A 21227-nucleotide genomic window follows, 5' to 3' on the forward strand; every position below is an offset into this window, starting at 1 on the left:
CCGGACTGCATCATCGACGTCCCTTCTCTGCCTTTTCCCACTGTGGAATCAGAACAAATGAGCCAGGAAAGATACACGAAACACTGTCTTACTCACATAATTTTTCAACAAGCTCATCACTGCCATTTTTCCTTATGTTGTGTGTAAGGCAATTGAGGGTCTCCGCGACATGCAGGATCTCAAAAAAGTACGCCGACTTGGCAGTGCGTCGAGCTAATTCGCGGACGACTGGGGTCCGCGACATTTTTCAAGGCTTTCGAGCATAATATGGCGTTCTTTTCTCGGCATAAGTACCGTCTGTTTGTTCTCTTTGTTCCTTCCTTCCTCATTCTCTTCTGGCGAAGTGGGGTTTTTGCTTCGCGAAAAAGGGAGTTCTGGAAACAACCGGTGCTCTGCTCTGGAGCCCCACTCTCGTCTCGTTCGCAAGTGATGAGGTCATCTTCGTACTCCAGGTGTCTCTTCCGCTTTTTCGTGTTTATGCGTCTTTTTTATCTTCATCGCCCGTCACCGTTCTCTTGGCGCCCTCTGTAAAATATTCCCGAATGTCCTCTGCGAGTAAAATGGGCGGCTAGTGCCGCGAATGCTGGAGGTCTGCCTGGTTGGCTGCCCGTCGACTTCGATGCAGCTGGCATGCGGTAGGTAGTCTTGTTCGGTTCTCACAAGCTTTCGTGGGAGCTCCTCTCTGTCCAGCGTCCTCGTTGCTTGGTTCGCGCAACTCTCTCTCGTCTCGTGCTGCGGAACACCAGGTTTTCTGCCGTTGAGACCAACTCCGTCGTCCGCGGCGCCTCGCTCCGCAGACACCGCTGCCCGCCCTTCTCTGTCGTTTTCTCCGGATTCTTTCACGCGTCTGCGTCTTTGCTGCAGATGCGTTGCGGAACTCCTATGCTACCTTCCACAGCGCATCTCCGTCGGGCTGTCTGTCCTGCTCAACACGTTCGCTACCGCTGGAGGCTGCCTGGGCGGCCTCGTCGAGTCACCATCGACTCTGCGATACGGGTGCTTCATCATCTGCATCTGCACGCTGTTGAAGTCACCACCGTTTCGAGTGATTTTTATGCTTTCCATTCGTGAAGCCAGTTCGCTCTGGAAGCTGCAGTGTGTCTATACCTAACGTGCAGTCTGTTTGGTGAGGCCCTGAGAGATTTTTCAATGTGGATATAGAGCTTGGCGACTCCGCCACGCGGCGACACCAAGACGCAACCCTTTCCCCCGTTTTTTCTCTTATTCGCGCTTCGTTGATTCTCGCTGAAGAGACTGATGGCGGAGAGCACGAGGGAGCGAATCCTCGGGAATCTCCTCCAGAACGTCGTGAGCGGTGCAGGTACGCAGGCTTTTCTTCTCGTCTTTACTGCTTTGTGGAGAAGACACTGAAGATGGAAAAGAAAATCAGGCTGGCTCCAGGGAGGCTTAGGCTGCGCTGCTGAACGAGCGGGAGCGCGCGGCATTCTCCAATGATTCCGGCAGCGCGTTTCCTCGACTTTTGGCGTCGGTTTTGGTTTGCGGCGGTTTCCCGCGTCCACTTCGTTCTTGTGAAGTGCCTCACTGATGCTCGAGTGCAAGCGACGTTCGGCGTCATCCCCGCAGAAGGCAGATCTGATTCGGGGGCATGCGTCTGTCCGCAGTTGTCGAGTGCCTGCTTTGGCGTCTGCACGCTCGTGGCTTTTTGCCTTTCTCTCTTTGTGCGCTTTTTAAGGGGGCCTGGTGCACGCTGGCTGGCACGGCGTTCAACACGCGATAAATCCAAATGGCGGATCAGACGACGATGGAGGGTTACACGGCCGGAAAGCGACGCAGGCGCGCCTGCGCCTGACTCCCGAGCGTCCGCCGCCAATCGAGGAGGCCCCAGAGACTCTTGCGAATCATGTAAGCTCTTGACTCGACAGAGGGGATGCGAAACCTCAACGTAATGCGGGCTCTCAAACCGTAGTTTACATCAAAGTTATTGAGAGGAAGCGATCCGCATTTTCGGCAAAACGTGCTTGTCGATGAACATTTAAGCGCTGGGAGAAGGGCGAAATTTACGCATGGCGCCTGTAACGATCCGTAGGCCGCCCCCTGACAGAGTTTGGCGACAGAAGGACGCATTAAACGGTCAACTCGCGAGAAGTGGGAGGCTCAGCGCAGTCGTTTTGTGAAATGAGCGCGTGAAGCTCTGGGAGTTAAACGCCGAAAGCCGCCAGCGTGGCGCCAATGCATAAGCGGGGTGTCTTCGGCACGGTCGAATACCGAACGTCGGGAACAGGCAGTGGGCACGACCGCGGGAGAAAGCCTGAAATTAGCAGGTCACAGCGTAGGTTGCAGGCATGTGTTGACGCCGGTCGCCAGTCCTCACCCTCCGTTCACTCTGTTCGTCTCGAGACCGTGGCGTAAATAAGTATATATATCTAGGTACGTCTTTGTGTGAACGTGCGTCTACGGCGCATACCCATCTTGTTTGCCTCCGCGTTTGGATGTGGAGGGCTGCGCGGGCGAAGTGTCCGTGGAATCTTCAGCTAGTTCGCTAGCCATTTCTGTGTTTCTTTTTCAGGGCGACGCCGTGTCTCAAGACTGGCGGTGGTTGGCGCTGCGGTGCGAGCAGCGCCTGAACGCAGTTTTGCAGCAGCGGACTGTAAAACAGCCCAAAGTCGCGGACACACTAGGTACACCGCTCCGCTGTGATCGTTCAGACGTCGAACTCTGCGCTCGTGGACTGCTTCGAGAGTCAACTGAGACACGTTCTTAGCCGGACGTCATCATCTTCAGCTGTCTCCACACGAGATTTACATCCATGCATGTATGTAAATAAATAAATATGTTTACAAAAATATGTATACATGTATAGATATATGATTTGGGGCCGTTGTCGTATGAGAGGACTCTCATTACACGGTGCGAGGCGGGAGTGCGCGTGTTGGGGAAGTAGCTCGGCGACTCTCCTGGCGCTTGCTTTTTTAACGCGGTAAGTGCCGCGTTGCATCTCTGTTTTGCGTAGGGCCCTCCTTCGATATTCGGCAGTTCGCGTGCTTCATGCCGCGTACGGTCTTGGAAGCCATTGCAGATAAGCGCATTCGGTAAGGCCGTTTCTGCCACGTGAAGCGTTCGGAATTCTCCGCGCATGGGTCTTTGAGTCCACGTCGTTCAGATGCATCTCTGACTGTCCTCCGAGCCTGAATCGACGTCTCTACGCGGGGCTTGGATGCGTGCAGAGAACGTCGGTTGACGCTTGCATGTTCGGGTGGGGTTTGAACTCGAGCGGCGGTGCCGCGACGTTTCCGCGGCTGGGTGGCGCGACCAAAACCGCAATAATTTCGTACTCTGAATGGTTTGAGGTAGAACCGTAACAACAAAGTGATCTGTACAAAGATCAACCCTGTTTTATCAATTACAGTATCCTTGTGTCTGTCGCGGAACGGCTGTCAGCTTGTTCTTCTGCCGGGTGAAATCTGTGTGTCCAGGTACTCCGATGACTTTGACATCCAAATCGAACAGTTCACCGCCGCGGTGGTAAGTCGCACAGCACTAGGTCGGGGCTGTGGTGGGCGCCTTTGTTCGTACAGAAGAGAAGATGCCACAAGCGCTCTGATTTGCGTCGATCGATTCGCCCCTCCAGTCATGCAGGGATCGAGCCTGCACGACTTACCCACCCTGTAGATTCTGCGCACGCGGTGTGAATAGTCCGTTGTGGCTGCCGTTCATGCGTTTGCCGCCACAGAGTTGCCGTCTCGCAGTCACTCTTGTGCAGGATGTCTAGGTCTGCACATGCATGAATACATGTACACCCGTAAATGTATATATATGTATGTATATTGTACGTGCCTTGGGTTCGATGCGCGTGTATGCGATGCCTGCTGACTTACATACGCTGAGTCAACAGCTATAGACGGACATGCTTATCATAAGCGCCAGTCCAGTGTGTGTGCTGCGTCAGGTTTTCTGCGATGCGAGTGGCTTCACGGCGCTCACTGAAGCGCTCGACTCGAAGCCGAATGGTGCCGAGCGCCTCGGGAACGTACGTACTCGTAGCGTAGCGTGTTCACTTGCTGCGCTTCTTTCTAGAGATCCTAGATAGGGATGAAATTTGAGGGCAGTCCCCACGCTCGCATCGTCACGTCGTTGTTCTCAGCTGCGTTTCTCCCCCACCTTCCATTCCCCTTGGCGCATTGAACGGGAGTGCGTTCTGTGTTTAGCGGCTCGGCGGCGGCGTTTGAGAGTCGGGAGGACGGCTTGTAGCTTTCGTTTCTGATCCCCGGCTTTTTACCGCCTTCTGTTGGGGCAGCGTAGCGCACACCGGGCGGCCGGGAGGCTCCTGCCTGGTTTGCGGCGGCGTCTATTCCGAGGCTGCAGCAGCAGCGCAGCGGCGGCTGTCTCAGTCGTCTCGCTTGCCAGTCTGCGGCCTGCACTTGCGACTCCGTTTACGCGTGGAAAATCACGAGTTGCGGTACGGAGGGACGCAAATCTGGAAAAAGCGCCGGTCGCGCGATTCAGCGACCGGCAGCGACAGTACGTGCGGGTGTGAGGCCTGTGGTCGCAGATTATCAACCATTTCTTCGATAAAATTATCAAGATCGTTCACTACTGGGGCGGAGATGTGATCAAGTTCAGCGGCGATGCCATGACCATCGTATGGCCAGTGGACGACGAGCAGTCGCCCACTCAAGAAGGAGATCTTTCACGCGGTGAGAAGCGAAGCCTTCAACGAAAGCGGGGCCGCACCAGGCAATTTTCGAGGGATTGGAGGCCTGGAGTTCTCGACTGAAGCGGCGATGGGAGAGCCGCGTGGATTGTAGCAGACCTGAGCCGCGTGGGCGCTTTAGGTTGCTGAGAAACGCTCGCCCGTCGCGCAGAGGGCATAGAACGGCAGCTGTAGAATCCAAACTCCCTTTTCTCCGCGCGGGAAATCTGTAGCTGAACAACCGTAGGGAGGTGTTCAGATGACCGCGGGTACGTTCCAGTTCTGCAGCACGAAATAAACGACTGGATGACGACGCCTGATGCTGCACTCTGCGCGCCGCGGCCTAGGCAGTGGCTGCTTTTATTTCAGGAAGGGTTTGTGCCCATGATCGCGCATAGGCGGTGATGAGGGGGCGAGACAAGCGCGCCTGGAGCGTCGCCGCGCCTTCGCTTCTCCTCAGATTGAGTGCGATATGTGGCGCCTGGATGACGTCTCGTGCATGTGAATCGCCGCGGCAGCTTCCTTGCATGCGGTCTGCCTCGTGTTTTGGCTTGCTATGTGCACGGCTTCAGAAGCGTCGCGGAGAGATGAAGACGGAGGCGACGAGTTCTACAAAATCGACAGCAAGGTGGCCTGCCAGCTCGCCGTCCAGTGCTGCCTCACGCTCCACCAGACACTCCACGGCTACGCGACGGGGTGCGACGACAAAGTCCTCACACTCCACATCGGCGTTGGCTTCGGGCAGGTCCACATTCTCCAGGTCCGACGTAGGAGCGTTCGCGTCTAGGCCGGCCGTGCATCTGACGGGATGCGTCTATGCGTATGCGTCAGATGTGTATTTCCAAATACTTGGATGTCCTTCTGCGCACCAGTCGTGGTCCTAGGGGGAGAGGTACCCGTCCCATATCCGTCGGCGAGTAGAACGCAGGGCGACCAAAGAGGATCGAGTTGCATATACGTGGACGAAGGCGTCTCTGCCTGTCTACCCATGTTCGTTCTGTCGTTAAGATTTCCTGCATGAGAGGATGCTGCGCACGTGACCACTGCCCTCTGACCTGAATAGAGCAAGTCTGCCAGAGGAACGAGACTGGGGGTCTCGTTCCTCTAGCATATCCAGTGCCGTTCTTTCTTGGCGCTCTCTCTCTCTCTCTATATATATATATATTGTTGGGTTGGGATCAATTTGGAAGTTCGCTGCGTTCAGAGGTAGGCGAGTCTCATTTTATTTATTTCCGTTTTTCTTTAGGTTGGAGGCATCATGGACAGATGGGAATACGTCGTTGCAGGGTCACCGTTAGAGGAAATTTCCATCGCAGAGCCGCTGGCTGGATCAGGTGCGTCCGTATGTCCTCTGGAGTGTAGAGAATCATCTCCGTCTTGCCTCGTCGCGCCGCGTTTCTTTCGCTTTCTCGACCCTTCAGCGGGCGCAGGCGTCTCATCCGTCTTCGATGTCGCCTGAGCCGTGCCGAGTCCTGTGCGTATACGCAGAGCTGTGTGCACGTGACTCGGAGTTTGCACACAGTTTCTCCACATTTGCAAGTACCCCGTCAGTTTTCACGTATCCACTCGGGAGGCACGCCCGCGCGTTCGGGCTCCACGTCCGTCTAGACCGAGCTCCTCCTCTCCATGCCTGCGTCTGTGCGGTCGCACGCTGCCGCGGGCGCTGGGAGGGTGAAGCGGGAGCCCGCATATATACTAAGAGTTGGACTGCAGGTGCAGTTAGTTCCGACACGAGCGGCTCTTGCTCGGACTGACTCCGCGCGCGACGGCCTTGTGTGACGTCCGACGCAGGCGAGACGGTTGTCTCGCCGTCGGTGGCCTTCGCGCTGGCGGGGACGGCGGACCTCGAGGAAGTCGCCAAGTCGCCGCCCGGGCGCACGTTCTACCGCGTGAAGGGCCTCCACGCGTCGGCGCCTGAGCAGGCGCAGAGCGTCGCGGCGTCGCTCTCGCGCTCGTCGACGCGGGCACTCCTGGGTCTCGACGGAGACGTGCCCGGCGCGCGGCCGCGCGGGGAGGCAATCCTCCCTGTGCAGCCGCCGCCGCCTCTCGCGCCGATCGACGTCGAGCCCGACGACATCGACCTGCTGAGACGGTGAGAGTGGCAGATACCTCGCGGCGAGAGCGAGGCGGCAGATACCTCGCGGCGAGAGCGAGGCGGCAGATACCTCGCGGCGAGAGCGAGGCGGCAGATACCTCGCGGCGAGAGCGAGGCGGCAGATACCTCGCGGCGAGAGCGAGGCGGCAGATACCTCGCGGCGAGAGCGAGGCGGCAGATACCTCGCGGCGAGAGCGAGGCGGCAGATACCTCGCGGCGAGAGCGAGGCGGCAGGTACCTCGCGCACGGCGCGGGCGCGACACGTGAACTTCGAAAAAACCTGCTTGCACGGGAGAGGGTCGGAGTCGGGACACACGTGTTCACGAGGCATACAGGCAGATGCGGAGGCTCGCGCCTACGTAGCGAAGTCGAAACCACGTACTTGATGGGGAACCAGTGGCTGAACAACGCTTCTCATGGATTGAGCTGACTTCGTCGTGCTGCGCCTCCTGGGCAGTCGGGGATCCGCATGCTCAGTTTCGGAGGGAGGCCGTAGGAATGCAGAGAGTCAACGCAAGTTTATATAAATATGCATAAGTTTATATATACGTTGCTGTTACGCACTTACGTCTATGCTATGCACCTCCGCAGGCGGCTCTATCGAGAATTTGTCCGTGTAAAGCTGAGTACATATAGTCCCTGTGTGCATTATGCCTGCTCCCCGGCTTCCTCGTTGCAGAGACGTTGTTTGTTTGCGGTGCGGTGGCGGTCACTGTTTGCTTTTCAGATACATTCCGCCGGCCGTGTTCCGGCGGTTGACTTCGGGTTGCAATGTATTCCTGAACGAGCTGCGAGTGGTGGGTCGTCCAGCGACGCGTTGCGCCGCGAGGCTGAGGCCACTCAAGGCTGTGCTGAGGCTCTTGACAGACGCTGGGCAGATACGAGGTGCCGAGTGAACGATTGAGCAAATACGCGAGACAGTAGTTGACGCGAATGCCAGACACAGCCAGCAATATACTCGCTTGACGGACCCGTAGAACAGGTCTGCTTGAAGGCGGCGACGCAGAGCTAGAGCGATGAGTTACTTCTATATTTGTATGTAGAGGCAGGCCACCGAGAAGCCAGGAAGAGTGAAACAAGAAATTTCACTATTCGTGGGAGCGGTCTGCGAAATGGAAGGACCGGTTGTGGTGTGGCGTGTCTGTGTGTATTGCCTACTACACGGGAGTTTTGGAGGTCAAATGAACGGCAGGCCGACGAGGGGCGGAGATCGCAGATCGTATTTACTGGGCGAGTCCTTTAGCAGTCCGCTGTCCAGGGCGATGTTTTGTCTTCGCGAGATGCTGAGCTGTCGGCGATGTTTGTGCGATATTTGCGTAATTTGGCTGCGTGCGCGTCTCGCAGGTATCTGTCATGTTTGTCTGCGTTCGCGGCCTCGATGTCTCAACCAGGACCGGCAGTTTGATTGCACACAAGCTCATGAAGATGACGCAGAAGGCTGCCTACACCATGGTAAACCGGGTCCAGAGAAAAGTGGATATACAGCCGGGTCCACGCGGATCTGAACCAGTATACGCAGGAATGCGCATTCGCGTTCACTGCTTGGGCTGGCTTACCCGGAGGGCACACAGGAGCAGACGGCGAGGCGGAAAGCGGCGACAGACGAGGCGCATTCTATTCTGGCCAGTAGCCTATATTGCTGACGGGCTTTTACAACGTGTGTGTCCTGCACTGCGTGATATGTCGCAGTCCAGCGCACCAGTCCATTCGCCCGCTCTGCGCTACACACTTTCGGCAGAAGAAGAATAAATCGATCCCGCTTGGCCTGTATCGTGGGCGTCCGCGTGTCAATTCGCGTACTTTTTTTCTGCCGCAACGCGCCTTTTGCATGTGTGTGTAGGAAGGCTCCGTGAACAAGTTCCTCGTCGACGACAAGGGCGTGTTGCTGCTGGTCATGTTTGGCTTGCCGCCGGTCTACCATTTGGATGATCCGATCCGAGGCACGTGAAAATGACAGAAGCCAAGCAATGCCTAACGACGCGCAACCCGCCACAGAGTACCTGTCTCTCGCGGGGGCGCTTCGCGTTGCCTGAATTCCTCCTTTCGTCTCCACGGTAGTCTCCAGCCGGTCCCGCGGGCGCACTGCAGGAGGCGCTCCTTCGTTGCCACTCCACGCTCAGACAGAGATTCATGCACGTAGCTTCAGTTGCATGCGGTCGACCTGGACTGCCTCTGCGCGGAGGCTGTTTGCGTGCGTGAGCGCCTTGCTAGTCGTCGTGCCTTTCTGCGGCCTCCAACTGTGTGCGTGGATCAACGTGTGCTTCGCCTCAGCGACCATGGCGGCCCTTCGCTTAATCGACGGCATGAAAGTCCTCGGCCTAGACGCAGGAATCGGCATCACAAGCGGGCGCGTCTGGTGTGGGGTAAGGGCTTGCGCAGTTAATCAGTACAGGACATCTGCGGAGCATTATCCTCGAGTATATACATATATATATGCAGATGTATGGTGTCTCGGATTCGTGACAGACGTCAGCCTGCCACCTTAGGAAACTGGCGTTAGAGCCTCGAGAACCCGTCCTTTTTTCCGTCGTGGTGCACGCGCCGACGTTTGACTCATGGTTTCAGAGAGCTTCTCGTGTGTTTCTTGTGGCGCCGTATGCAGTGTGCGTGCTGCGAAGCCGGCACGTATATCCTGTGTGAGGGTTCTTGCTGCGGACATGGTGGCGCGTATTGTGTCTTTGATTTTTTTCGTTTTCCAAAGACCGTCGGCAACGACGTGCGAAAGGAATACACCGCTCTGGGGGACTACGTGAACCTTGCCGCGCGTCTCATGGGGAAGGCGGGTCCGCGAGAAATCTTCGTGGACGTGTAAGTCACTCACAGTCCGTTGGCGCAGACCCCAAGGTTTTCTGCATGCCTTTATTCAGCGGCCTGCACATAGAGGGATGTGCGCGATTTGGGAGGTGTGCTTCTGGAGCCATATCAAGGGGTAGATGAGTTGCTGTAGAACGCTCGCTCACACGCATCCAGCTGTCGCTGTGGATGTGCCCGCATTTACACGAGGAGGCAGACATAATGTCAGCGTCCTGGTTGGATGTTGATATGTGTTTTGCTGGCCAAGGAGTGCGACATTCTCTCGCTTCTTTTTCGACGGTTTTTTCAGCAACACTTTTCAAGCGGCGAGGCATGCGCTCGAGTTCAAGCAGTTGCCGAGCATGCACGTAAAGGGCAAAGAACACCCCGTTCAGGTTTTCATGCCTACCGGAGTTTTGATCAATCAGAAGAAGAGCGTGGAAGACGTGAGGCTGTTGACTCGTTGATGCGCGAGTGACGCCGCCCGGGGTCCCTTATCCAGGCGTCTGTCAACGCAGAGGAACCATCTACTTCATGTTATGCTCCCCTACATGCTAGAACGCGAGGCACAGTTAATTATTCGCTTCTCGACGACGCTCGAGTCACGCTTCGTGTTGAGTGCGAGCCGAAGTTGAACAAGCAGACACCGCAGCAGCGTTTGCGCTGGGACTCATGCCTCTCATTTGTGCCTCCCGCCTCTCTCACACGTGTATGTATATGGCTGTGTGGCGATCCCTCTCCAAGAATCATTCTCGAAATTGAGGTGCCAGTCTGAACCCGAATCTCGGCAGGATTGTGCGGAGAAAGATGTGTGTTGTCTCAATTTCACGCCATCATGCGAAGCGGATCTACAGTGCCGTCCTGGAAGAAATCTCCCGTTTTCGCGCAGATTTGCGCCTGCCAAGGAAGCATTTACATTCCGCACGCGTGCTGTGTGTCGTGCGTCAGCATCCCTTGCTCTCGTGGCCGCGGTGGAGCGGCAAGAAGCAGCTGAGAGCGATGATGCTCCCCGCGGCTCCGTACCTGGACCAGAGCGCGCTGCTCGGCCGAGGAAAGAAGTACGACGCCTTCCGCCCTCCGCTGGATTATCCAGTACCTTCCGGGCCCCTCTTCGCTCACGAGTGGTAGGTGGCAAGTGGGGAACTTCGCGTTTTACGCGCGACAGAAAACGGATTTCGAAAGATTGAACAGAACCCAGCCTGACCGCCTGTGGTGCGATGTTAACCCAGTTCGTTTCATTGGTGTTGATACTTCATTGACGTGGCGATAACATAATCCTAGTAACTCACAGGCAGAGTATGCAGTGCGAGAAGCCGCGAGATGCTGGACGCGTCTAGAGACAGACAAAGCGCGCGAGCTGCCTCTTGTCGCGGCGCTCGACCCCTGATGCCGAGCGACCATCGCATGAGACTGCGTGTGTCGGGTGGGGGGGTCGTGGGTCTGTTGACTCAGGTACGAACCCTTCCTGCCGGAGCTGCAGCCCCTCGCGACAGTCGGTGGCGTGATGGTAATCAAAGGCAAGGAAGGTCTAGGCACCCACGAGCTCGCCAAGCTCCTCGGACAGATTGGTAAGGCGCGTCGTGCCTCGAATCTTTGTTCATGGGTTGCGTTCACGCCCGAGTTTCACATGTTTGTTTTTTACAGGGGCACCTTGTCCAGGTTTCTGTCCGTGTTTGTCGACCTCTCTCCTCGCGTGCTCCCGCGGTGTGAGCTGCTTCGTTTCCCTCCAGGTGTTCCGGTCTCTGTTGTCTCGTTCTCGACTGCCTCCTCCTACTTCTCACGTGCGGCCTTGTTCTCATCGTGGCTGGCTCAGGAAACCGAGACCTCAAGCGCCAGATGTTCTTCATCAGCAACATGCCTGACTCGGTCCAAATGAACATCGGCAACGTCCCGCTGCTCGCCTGGAGGAAGCTGTGCACGGAGATGGTGGAGGTACGTGCGCAGGACATTATGCTTTAGAGATTTTTGAAGTAAAAATCGTGCCTCAAAACTTTTCCTGAACGGCTGTCGGTGCAGCCTCGCCCACCAGGCCTCGCTGCAGCGCGAGGAGAAATACATGCCGGAGTCGGCTCGAGAAGGGACTACGCAAGACACACGACCACCAACCCATTGAGCTCCTCGCAGGCAGCGTCATCGCGAGAGAAAAACGCCGGAGGCTCCAGAAAACACCCGAACGGAATCGTGAACGCCCGTTTGCAGGTTCGGTCTTTCGCGGTGTTTGGCGGGAGGAGAAAGAAGCTACGCATTCGGCCTCTCATGGTTTGCTGTATGCAGCGGTGGCGCGTGAGCGACAACCGAGAGAAGAAAGGGTATTCGAAGATTGATAGAGATAACTCGGTTTACGGGCTGACCAAGGAGCTCATTCACCCTTCTTTCCACTGGTAAGGCAGAAGATCGTCCAGTGTCGATAGTTGGGCGTGCGGGTGGCACGATTCAAAAAGCGTTTGGCTGAAATGCGGGTTCCAGAGGCGAGGATTCCGATTGAAGGAAATATGACTCGAGTTTTGTGTTGGGGCCGGGTGTCTGTCCGGAGTCCAGTTCTCGAGCATGTACCTGGGAGTTTGCATCTCCCCTGACCGTGCGTCTAAAGAAGAAAACCCGCCGTACTCGAGGCACAGCCGCGCGACTTACGTAAACGGGGAATTCATTGCGCAGTCCTCCGTGATTTTCGCTTTGTCTGAGCTGCCTTGTGTCACTTTTGCCAGGCGCTTGGAGGATATGAAGCCGGTGATTCACGGTCTCGTGCTTCCCTACGAGCTCCCTGAGAATCAGCGCATGCTGAAGCAGCGTCTCAAGAACATCAAGTACTACCAGAAACGGCACGTAAGCTCATTGTCACGCGTGACCATGCATGCGCCTGGCTTGGACGATTCTCGCGCAGTTGACGCCGAAGCCTCAGTGGTCAGCTGCATCTTTCCCCCACTCGGCAGGACAGGCACATGACGCGAGGGCCTCTAAGCGGCGTTTAGGAAGCCTTGCATCTCCTCCAACGCCCGAGCCCCTCTGCAGAAGTGGACAGAAGCCCTACGCAGTGCTGCCGCTCCATTGTGCCGCCGTAGGCGGTCTCGCTGTGTGTCATCCGCCACACGATCTTGAGGCGTTCGCCGGCCGCGTCGCGTGCAGCCTGGGGACGGGGGCCTGTGGGCTTCATGGCGTGGCATGCGTCCACGTCGCCGGGCATCCCCGTGTCTGGATCGTTCGTGTCTGAGGGCGTGTTGCGGGCTTCTCTGGGTTTTCAGGGAGGTCTCCGGCAGCACCCGATGATGCTGTCGCCAGCCCTGAACCTGATTCTGCGGCCTGCGGAATGGGTGGGCGACGCGGCGGCCGCCGCGGCAGCTGCGGCGCGCAATATCACGCCAGTCAGTGCCTTCATGACGAAGCTGAATATGCCGATACGAGACGACGATGCTGCTTCAGGTGAGAGGGGGCGAGAGGGCTTTGAGGACGAGGGGTTGCCTACGCAGTTGGCATCGACAAATTTTGACGCCTCGAGGCGGGCGCGAAGGCGTGTGGAGGAGATTCCCTCTCGATTAGAGCCGGGGCTTACCTGCGGCTTTCGAGGGATCGGCTGCTGCGTAGCGCCTAGCTTCGTCTGCGGCGGAGTCGCATGCACAATACGTATCAAGGCAAGCCTCCATATGTATTTTGATTATATTTCTTTGCACTCGAGTATATATATATATATATGGGGGGGGGGTGCCGGATTACGAGATTCCGTCCGGTAAGCATTGTCCTTGTGGTGAAAGTACCTGCGTCTGCGTGTCCGTTTGGGGGTTCCGCTGTGTGGCTCAGTCGACTCTCCTCGTTTCCCCGTGTTCGATTTCTTCAGAATCGGAAGACTCCGATGACAGCACTGACGGCCCGCCGCATCTCGGTCTGGCCAACGTGGTGAGCGCTGCACGCTGAGGCCCTGCTGCGTTTCACTTCTTTCACGGCGTTGTGCCTGTTTCCGTTTTCTCCTCGGGTTCTCCATGCGACTCCACCGACTCTTCTTGCACGCGTATCTGGTTTGCACTTCGAGTTTCGTCGCTGCTTCGAGCTATAGGCGGTGTCAGCGAGGCGTTGCTGCCCCCTGTGTCTCTTGTGGGCGTTTGGTTTGTGTCTGTTTCCTGTATATGCTCGCAAGTTCACCAGGAGCGTGTAATAGCTACTTTTCCAATGCTTCGGAATACAACACATCCACGCTGCCTGCGGAGCCGCGACGAGCAGCACCGTCAGATGGGGCACGTTCAGTCTCCCGTGAGACAGACTAGTCGGACCTTAGCCTCACGTCCGCGCGGCGCTTTCTAGGCACCGTTCGAGGAATGCCTCCACGCATGCCTATACGCAGAAACGTATCAGTGCAAGAACCCATACCCATTCAGCTGTCTACGATTACATATATATCTATATTTTTTAAGCGAGCACCCGTGTTCACGTTGAGTAGGGCGGGCAATCGGGTATGTATATATTTTTGGTGTGGTTTGTTGTTCGCAGGCTCGAGGGAGTGGCGAGTCGATCGCGCCGATTATAGCGTCGTTGGTTAACGGCTTCACACTTTACGAAAGCTCGATCATTGTCCTGCATGTTCGGACTGGCACGTCTGTCTTCGCTGAGGTCAGTTCGGGGCATGCGAGGGCTTGTTTTTGTCATCTTTCGTTCTTCCGGTAGACGAGTCATACTCACGAGCCTGAGTGTCGTCTCCTCCCGCCCCCGAGAGCGTCCATCTTCTCTGCGCGTGTGCCGTTCGTTTCTAATTTGTGGTTTTTAACTGTTTGCGTTCACGCTGCCTCCAGGGGCTTTTCCCTGAGAAAGGTCTTCGGTTGGGTCGTGCGTCGTCGTCCATTCGATCGTATTCCTATCTGCTTCAAATTTCGACTGCCTGCGTTCATGCCTGTGTGGCCTGCGGGCTCGCCGTTCCTTTTTCCCTAGGTCTGCACGTTTCTTCCCTTTCGTGGGTTGCTCTCTCTGCGTGCTTTCTGGATGGCGTTGTCCGCTGACCTAGCCGCCGCGTGCCTTGAGACGTCCGTTGTCGGAGCCTGACTCGACTTGATATCTTTGCAGATGGACCGCGAGAGCTGGAAAGTCGCCCGCATGGTGGCCAGAGTGTCTCTCGTGAGGCGGGCGCATCGCCTCGAAAATGACATGAAGGATCTGAAGGAGTGGCGACGGCTTCACTCCCGGAAGTGCTGGTGGTGTAAGTCGTTTCCTCGCGTGCGTGCGCGTTCCGGAGGTCGCCAGATGAAGCGCCTCCTCGTGAAGTCTGGTTGGCTCTGTCGGACCTCGCTGAGGCGTTCGCGTGGCTTGCCACATGGCCACAGTCCGCAGCTGTCTCGCAAGACTCAAGCACTGCTTTGTGATTTCCGAGCCAAGTCTGCGTGCTCCCTGTTTCTCTATCGCGATGCGTTTCATCACGCCGTTGCCTCCGTAGACAGCGTTGTGTGTCGCCCTAGACCCTAAACACCGCCTCCCCTCCCACCCCCCCCGCCCATCCCCTCTCGCCATTCTCTAGGGCTGTCGCTTTGGATGTGCTTTTTCTTGTATTCGTTCGCGGCGCGCGCAGGCAAAGGCTATCGGACGCGGGCCGTCGTCGACAGCTCGGGGAAGGTGCATCTCGTGCAACCGAGTAGCTTGTGTCGGCCTCTCCCCTCACAGTTCTACCAGCCCCTTCTGTTCGTCCTCATCTGCAGGTCAGGCCTACGACAGCGTTTACTCGCACGGCGGGCCGCAAGCCGCGTGGACCGAAGGAGGCAGCTGCGGAGGCCGAACCTGTCGAGATTGTGAACCCGCGCGTGTGAAACTCGCGCGACGCCCATATGTTTGTATGTATATGTATATGCAAATAGATATAGATATATAGATACAGGTAGATATAGATAGGTAGATATGCAAGTGAGGCAGTCCCCGGGAGCGACGCCGCCGGGCCGGGCTGCACACGAAAAGACTCGCGTGCGCGTCCATGGACGAATGAGGCTTATGCTTGCCTGCGAAGGCGCGGTCGTTTGGGTCAGGCGCCTGTGAAGCAGTGTTGCCGTTACGTGCGGGCTCTTAGATTCGTGTTCTCCGATGCAACTGGGCATCAGGCAGCTTCGTCGAGGGGTTTGAGGAGGGAGACGCTGTGCGTGGTTTGGGCTGCATGGCAAGGCCGTCTCAGAGGAATGAGCGGATCCGAATCCTGCGTACGGATCGCTTGCCTTTCTACTGATCTGCGGTTTCCACGTGCCTCCAATAGGTCGCTAGTTGCTCGGTTCCAGCCGATTCGCCGCGTTTCGGTCTTTGCCTTTATCTGATTCCAGCGAGACAACGGACAACGTCCCGGAACAACAGCAGCTGGTTCAGATGGCGCGCGACAACAACGCACTCATCGAGTTGAGTAAGCGCTGGACATTCCACCGATCTTCGTGTGCGTCAGTCTGTCTGTGTCGGGAATACGCGCGCATGCGCTTGGTATATTTTTTAGTGTGCAACTCAACGCTGGGACGGGATGCGCCCCCCTAGCGCGCGACAGTTGGCAGTTCTGCTTCAGTTTCCGTCAGACCAAAAAGCGGACGAGTCGTCGTGGGGATCCTTGGCTCATAATCGATTGCATGCGTTGCACTGCTCTCCACCTATTGCAGAGAAGCTCGGTCTCGAGGAGACTGCGGAGTACCTCAGTCACTGTCTGGGCATCCGGAAGAGCGGGATCGACACTGGCTTTGTCGAATACGTGCAGCGTGCCTCTGCAGGTGAGTGTATGCGAACTCGATCTGTAGAGCAATGCCGAAATTCAGAGATACGCTTGCCACTGTGTCCCATCAAATGGACGGATATGAATGCCTGCGTGTGTCTCTGTGTCCGTGCGACCAGGCCCTTTTGTACACTTGACATTGCAAAAGCGTAGGGTTCCACGCCCAGTGCCGCGGGCTTGCGTTTTCATTCTTCCATGTAGACGCCTGACACTGGCGTTAACATGCGGGCTGCGGTCGCTGTGCATTTGTAGGTGTGCCGAAGTACGCATACTTGACGGCGAAGAAGTTAGTGACCGAGCAAGCTGTCCGTTTGACGCCGGAAGGAGGCGTGAAGAGACGGTCTCCGCTGTTGCCCCGTGGCCACAGGGGGTCGCTGCGGCCGGCGGGCGACGGAGACCTGAACGCACGGGCCGGAGAGGGAGGAGACTCCGCTGATGACGACGGCGACGACGAAGACGAGAGCCAAGAAGATGAAGAAGAAGACGAGAGAAAAGAGGAAGACGAAGTGGCTAGATGTGTGTGCGAGCTTATCGAGAAGGTCCGCGTGCAGCGCGAGGAGATGGCCAAGGCGGCTCACCACAAGAGCGAAGGAGGCGAAAGTAATGAAGGCACCCTGGTTCCTGAGCCTAACGATCGGTGCGTCCGCGTTCCAACACCTATGGAGCCTCCGCCGCGGTTTTCTTGCCGCCAGACTGCTCCCACGTCTAGACTGTGTGTGCATCACTGCGTCGCCGTTCTCGCGGGCTTTCGTAGGCTTTCTTCGTGTCGGCACGCGGGGTTGCTTCTTCTCTAGCTGCCGCGTCCTACGGGCGTTGCTTGTGCTCTGCTGTGTGCGCCCAGATGGACCCATTCGGCTGTCTACGACACTCTGCCGCCCGACGCGCGGCCCCCGGACGCGTCGGCGCTGGCTCGCGACGCTCCAGCCCCGACAGCATTTGACGCGGCCGTCGTGGATGAACATCTCATGCAGCACTCGAACCTCTACGACCGAGGCCTCGGGCAATACGGCGGCGGGTCCTTGGGCGCGGACTATGTGCCGTCTCAGCTGTACCTCGCCGCCAAGTACCGCGAACGTCTGCACGCGGGCGTCTCGCCAGAGACGCAGGCTTCCTCGCCGGGAGCTTCGGAGGCAAGCGGGGGCGGCTGGCCCGCGGGTGGCCGAGCTCAAGGCGGCGGATTCCTGGCACCCCCTGAGGGCCCGTGGGGGTCGCCGGCGGCCGGGAGAGCGACGCCTTCGCTCTGCGACGGCGTAGGGAAGGGACTGCACACGATGCACCAAGGCGGTGGCGGTAGGCGGAAGATGGGGACCGCGGAGCGGCAGCGGTTAGAAGACGACGCGCGGATCGCTAGAGGGAAGCTGACGCGAGCCGAGTTTGCGTTCTTGCAGAATGCCCCCTCCTGGGTGCCGCTCGACGATGTCGACGTCAGGGGCTTGGCTCTGTACAAGAAGCGCCGATGGGCCGCGGCGCGAAATCTGGACTGGGACTCGGACGCGGAGTGCGCCGTAGAGTTTGCGAGTGAAGACGGCGCGCCCTTTGGCGACGGCTACCTCATGTCTGACAGCCAACACGGAGGCACGCGGCGCCGGAAAACGCCGCTGTACACAGGCATGGTCATCAAAGCCGACCTCTTGTCTCTGCCGTTCGTTCCCGAGCTGATTGCCAACTGCATGTTCACTGTGGAGCGCCTCCAGCCGGAGGAGCAGATGGTGGCGAAAGTTGCGTCGGTGTTCCCCTGCGCGTTCAACCCCGTCGAGCTCTGTCGAGCATATCCGCGGCGAAAGCCTCTGGAAGAATTCTGCGGGATCATCTACCAGCTCATCATCAAAGACGTGCTTGAAGTGTGCGACCCGCCCTCGCTGGACGACCTCGCCTCGCTCGCCGTCTCCATTGGCATCGGTGCGGGCAGCGATGCGTCCGGTGCCCGGGCGCCGACAGGCGGCAAAGACCACGAGGCCTCTGAAGGAGACGAAGCGGCCAAAACGGATGTGAGGTTGTCGGGATCTATAGACGCGAAACAACTGACTCTTCGGCTCTCGCAAGGCAGCTTGTATAACCCGGCCAAACGTCTCTCGAATCTCCTGAATGCTGCGCCGGCTTCCGCTGTGGGGTCGGGTTCTGCGGAAGACACGAGTCGACAAGGAGGAAGCGGGCAGCAGGGGAGCACGCTATCGCCGCCTCGTGCCGCCGGTGCTGAGGCAAGTCACTCCGCCGCTTCGCTCACCTCCTCAAAGGCTGGGAGTGAGAAGGGTTCTGCGTCTCCAGGGACGAGCGAGCAGAGAATCCGTCACCAGCCGGCGAGATACAGTGTGGTAGAGAGTCAAGGCCTGAACCTGGAGGACGCACCTTTCCCTGGCCTCGCTCCCGGGCACGAGCGACGCCCGTCTGTGATGAAAGCTGGCGGACTCGTAACTCCCCAGCGAATCGTTGAGGGCTCTCTCGGCGGAGAAAGGGCCACCCCCGCCGATGCGGCTGGGCGCGGCGCCGGAGGCACCGTCGGACGTGACAGACCCGGGGGCGTTCTCAGTACGGCGAAAGCCGGAGGCGTTGTCTCCAGGGAGCTCTGGGAAACTGTGCTGATGAACGAGGACGGCTCGGATGCTTTTTTGAGATTCAACAGCATTGCGCTGCAAAGGGTAAGGGCCGTTTGGTGGCGTGCTCCTGGCTGCAATGAATGCTCGGTGCACCACGCTCTGTCTCGAGGCGGGCGGGGCCGGGGGCAACCCATGACCGGGTCTGTGCCTTTGCATTGCAGCACAGCGTGAGGGAGACGATCCGCTGGCGCGCATGTGTGCCCACCCTTCTGCTGACACATACACATATACATATCTATACATGCATGCAGCCAGTGAAGAATATATCCCTGGGGAAGTACCAGTAGTCTCGTTAAGTTTGTAATCTTGCAGAGGAGGGGGGGGGCGTTCCCCCATGGTTGTAGGCGTATGTTATGGCTTGCGGTCTGGCCCAAGCCTGGCGCGGTCGGCGTCAGCGCAGTCACTCAGGGGGGGTTGTGGCTGTGTAGGAGCCGCCAGAGATCGGTAAGAAGCGGGAAGCTCTTACGCAGGAAATCAGGGAGAAGCTGACTTGCTTCATTCCGGTGTGTGCATGTGTCTCTTCACCAATATGGTTCGTTATCTTTCTCGCTTCAGGTTGTGTCAGACCTTCTCTTGACGGACGAGCGCAAATGGCTAACACTCGTTTGCAGGTACAGACGACAACGATGCGTTTGTTTTTACGCTGCAAAGAACGGAAGACGAAGCCCAGGCAGCTTTTGCGTAATTGCAATCTCTTGGAGTCCGGGGGCTGGCGGCCTGTACCATGTGCGAGACCAGGTGCAGGGTTCAATCTTTGCTTGTGGATTGCGCCCAGGGATGCCCCTGTCTCTTTTTTCGACGGTGCACAATTCCCTTTCTATCCGGCTTGCTGGCGTGCCTGTGCAGGCGCATTATTGCTCTGCGTTTCGCCGGCTCGCACGAGGCTCCATCCAAGCCTTCAGGGCATCCATCGCAGGGCCAGCCGGCTGCGGCTGCTGCAGGCTCTCTGCGAGAAGATCGCGACGAGGATGAGGCGTCTCCACGTTTTGTGAGAGCCAGCCAGTTTGCATCCGGAGAGGATACCATCGAAGAGGGCGATGAGGAAAAAGCAGATGAGGACGATGAAGCCGTAGAAGCTGGTACGTGCAGGGGAAAAATTGACAGCGCAGTACAGGGATGCCGACGGAGGCAACATTGATCACGTGATTTTTCAACGATGTCGCAGTCAGAGCAGTCTTGTTTTGTTTCTTCTCGATGCCTCGATTCGTCTCCACGCATCAATTTGCACTTTGCACTGTGGAGCCGCGGGCGCGGCGCAGCAAGCCACGAGATGCGCGTCTTCAGTAAATAAGGTATGCTGCCGCTGTCGCAGCTGCATCGCCGCCAGAGAGGTTTCCGCACCATCGAATTTGACTGCGTCTATACGATGTTTCGCGCGAATGCGAAATCGGTTCGTTATCATCGACTGCGCTGATGTGGGGCAGATCTGCCCAACTCTGTCGCGTTGGGCTCTCGTGTAGGCCCGCGCGCGCACACGCGGGGACAGTCTTCGTAGCCGCATGCCGTTAGTCGTCTCCGAAAATGTCCAATATCTCCCATTGGAGGGCACTTGCACAGGCTCATGTTTTGCGTTTTTTCGAGGGTCTCTATGTCATGTGCTGCCGGTCCCCCCGCCCCTTCCTCCCCGCTTCCTGCAGGTATTGCCGGAGAGCAGTTCCCTCCGCAGTCTCTGCTGGACACAGCCTTGGCGGCGGAGCGGGAGACGCACGAGCAGGCAGCGAAAGTGGAGCAGGAAATTGCGGCTAAAGAACAAGAAGAGGAGATCCAGCGGCTTGTCTCGAAAGCCGTTCTCTCTCGTGGAGGGAGTGGGCACAATATAGGCCGGAGTTTGTCCTGCAAAGGGACAGCGACCATGACCGGCCCCGCCGGGGTCGTGTACCCTGGCGTCCGCGCGCGGGGCGACGCTGAGGAAGGTGGGCCTGCGGCATGCCTGGCAGCCAACGAAGAGACTCAGGTGGCGAGTCCATCCAGCCGACGCGGATCTGGTGCGGAGGATGGCCAGACAACTGTGACGAATGGTCACGCGAAAGAACCAGACTTGAGTGAATAGGTGTCCACGCATTGTGTGGTGTTGAGCCCGAGATGTGGGGAGGGATGGCGAAGCGGGGCCTGATGGCAGCCGATCCCATTTTCTCGCCACCTCGTATGGGGGTTGGAGCTCAGTTTACCTAGACGGGCGGAGGCTCCGGGTCTCCGTCCTTCATGGGGATGAATCGTACCAACCGTGGAGTTGTCCGTCGTCGCTGGTATTCTCCCGGAGTCTGAACCCCAACAGTTCATGGATGTGCTACTTCATGCTGAGAAGTAGGGCGTCGTTGAGGAGTCACGTGTCCACCAGTGCTGTGCCCAAACATAGAAGAGCCAGAGGGTCCTGGCTAGTGGTGTACC

General features: G+C 57.7%; 1 protein-coding gene across 1 annotated transcript; it reads left to right on the plus strand.

The window, feature by feature from the left end:
* Window positions 1-1257: 1257 nt before the first annotated feature.
* BESB_053860 (putative adenylate cyclase) lies at window positions 1258-20889 on the plus strand (the record flags this gene model as incomplete). Its single annotated transcript, XM_029363821.1, has 34 exons — window positions 1258-1321; window positions 1694-1863; window positions 2528-2639; window positions 2972-3050; window positions 3435-3483; window positions 3908-3988; window positions 4511-4655; window positions 5224-5411; window positions 5898-5985; window positions 6443-6743; window positions 7474-7543; window positions 8091-8198; window positions 8587-8686; window positions 9018-9109; window positions 9448-9554; window positions 9850-9985; window positions 10488-10663; window positions 10992-11107; window positions 11353-11471; window positions 11814-11920; window positions 12245-12362; window positions 12779-12956; window positions 13369-13427; window positions 14016-14135; window positions 14583-14715; window positions 15082-15208; window positions 15815-15891; window positions 16136-16243; window positions 16498-16882; window positions 17087-18144; window positions 18193-18881; window positions 19395-19450; window positions 19686-19918; window positions 20477-20889. The coding sequence occupies 34 exons, from the start codon at window positions 1258-1260 to the stop codon at window positions 20887-20889; spliced, it is 6162 nt and encodes a 2053-aa protein (XP_029219744.1).
* Window positions 20890-21227: the final 338 nt, after the last annotated feature.

The sequence above is a fragment of the Besnoitia besnoiti genome, chromosome IV (genome assembly GCF_002563875.1).
Source record: "Besnoitia besnoiti strain Bb-Ger1 chromosome IV, whole genome shotgun sequence".
NCBI lineage: Eukaryota > Apicomplexa > Conoidasida > Eucoccidiorida > Sarcocystidae > Besnoitia > Besnoitia besnoiti.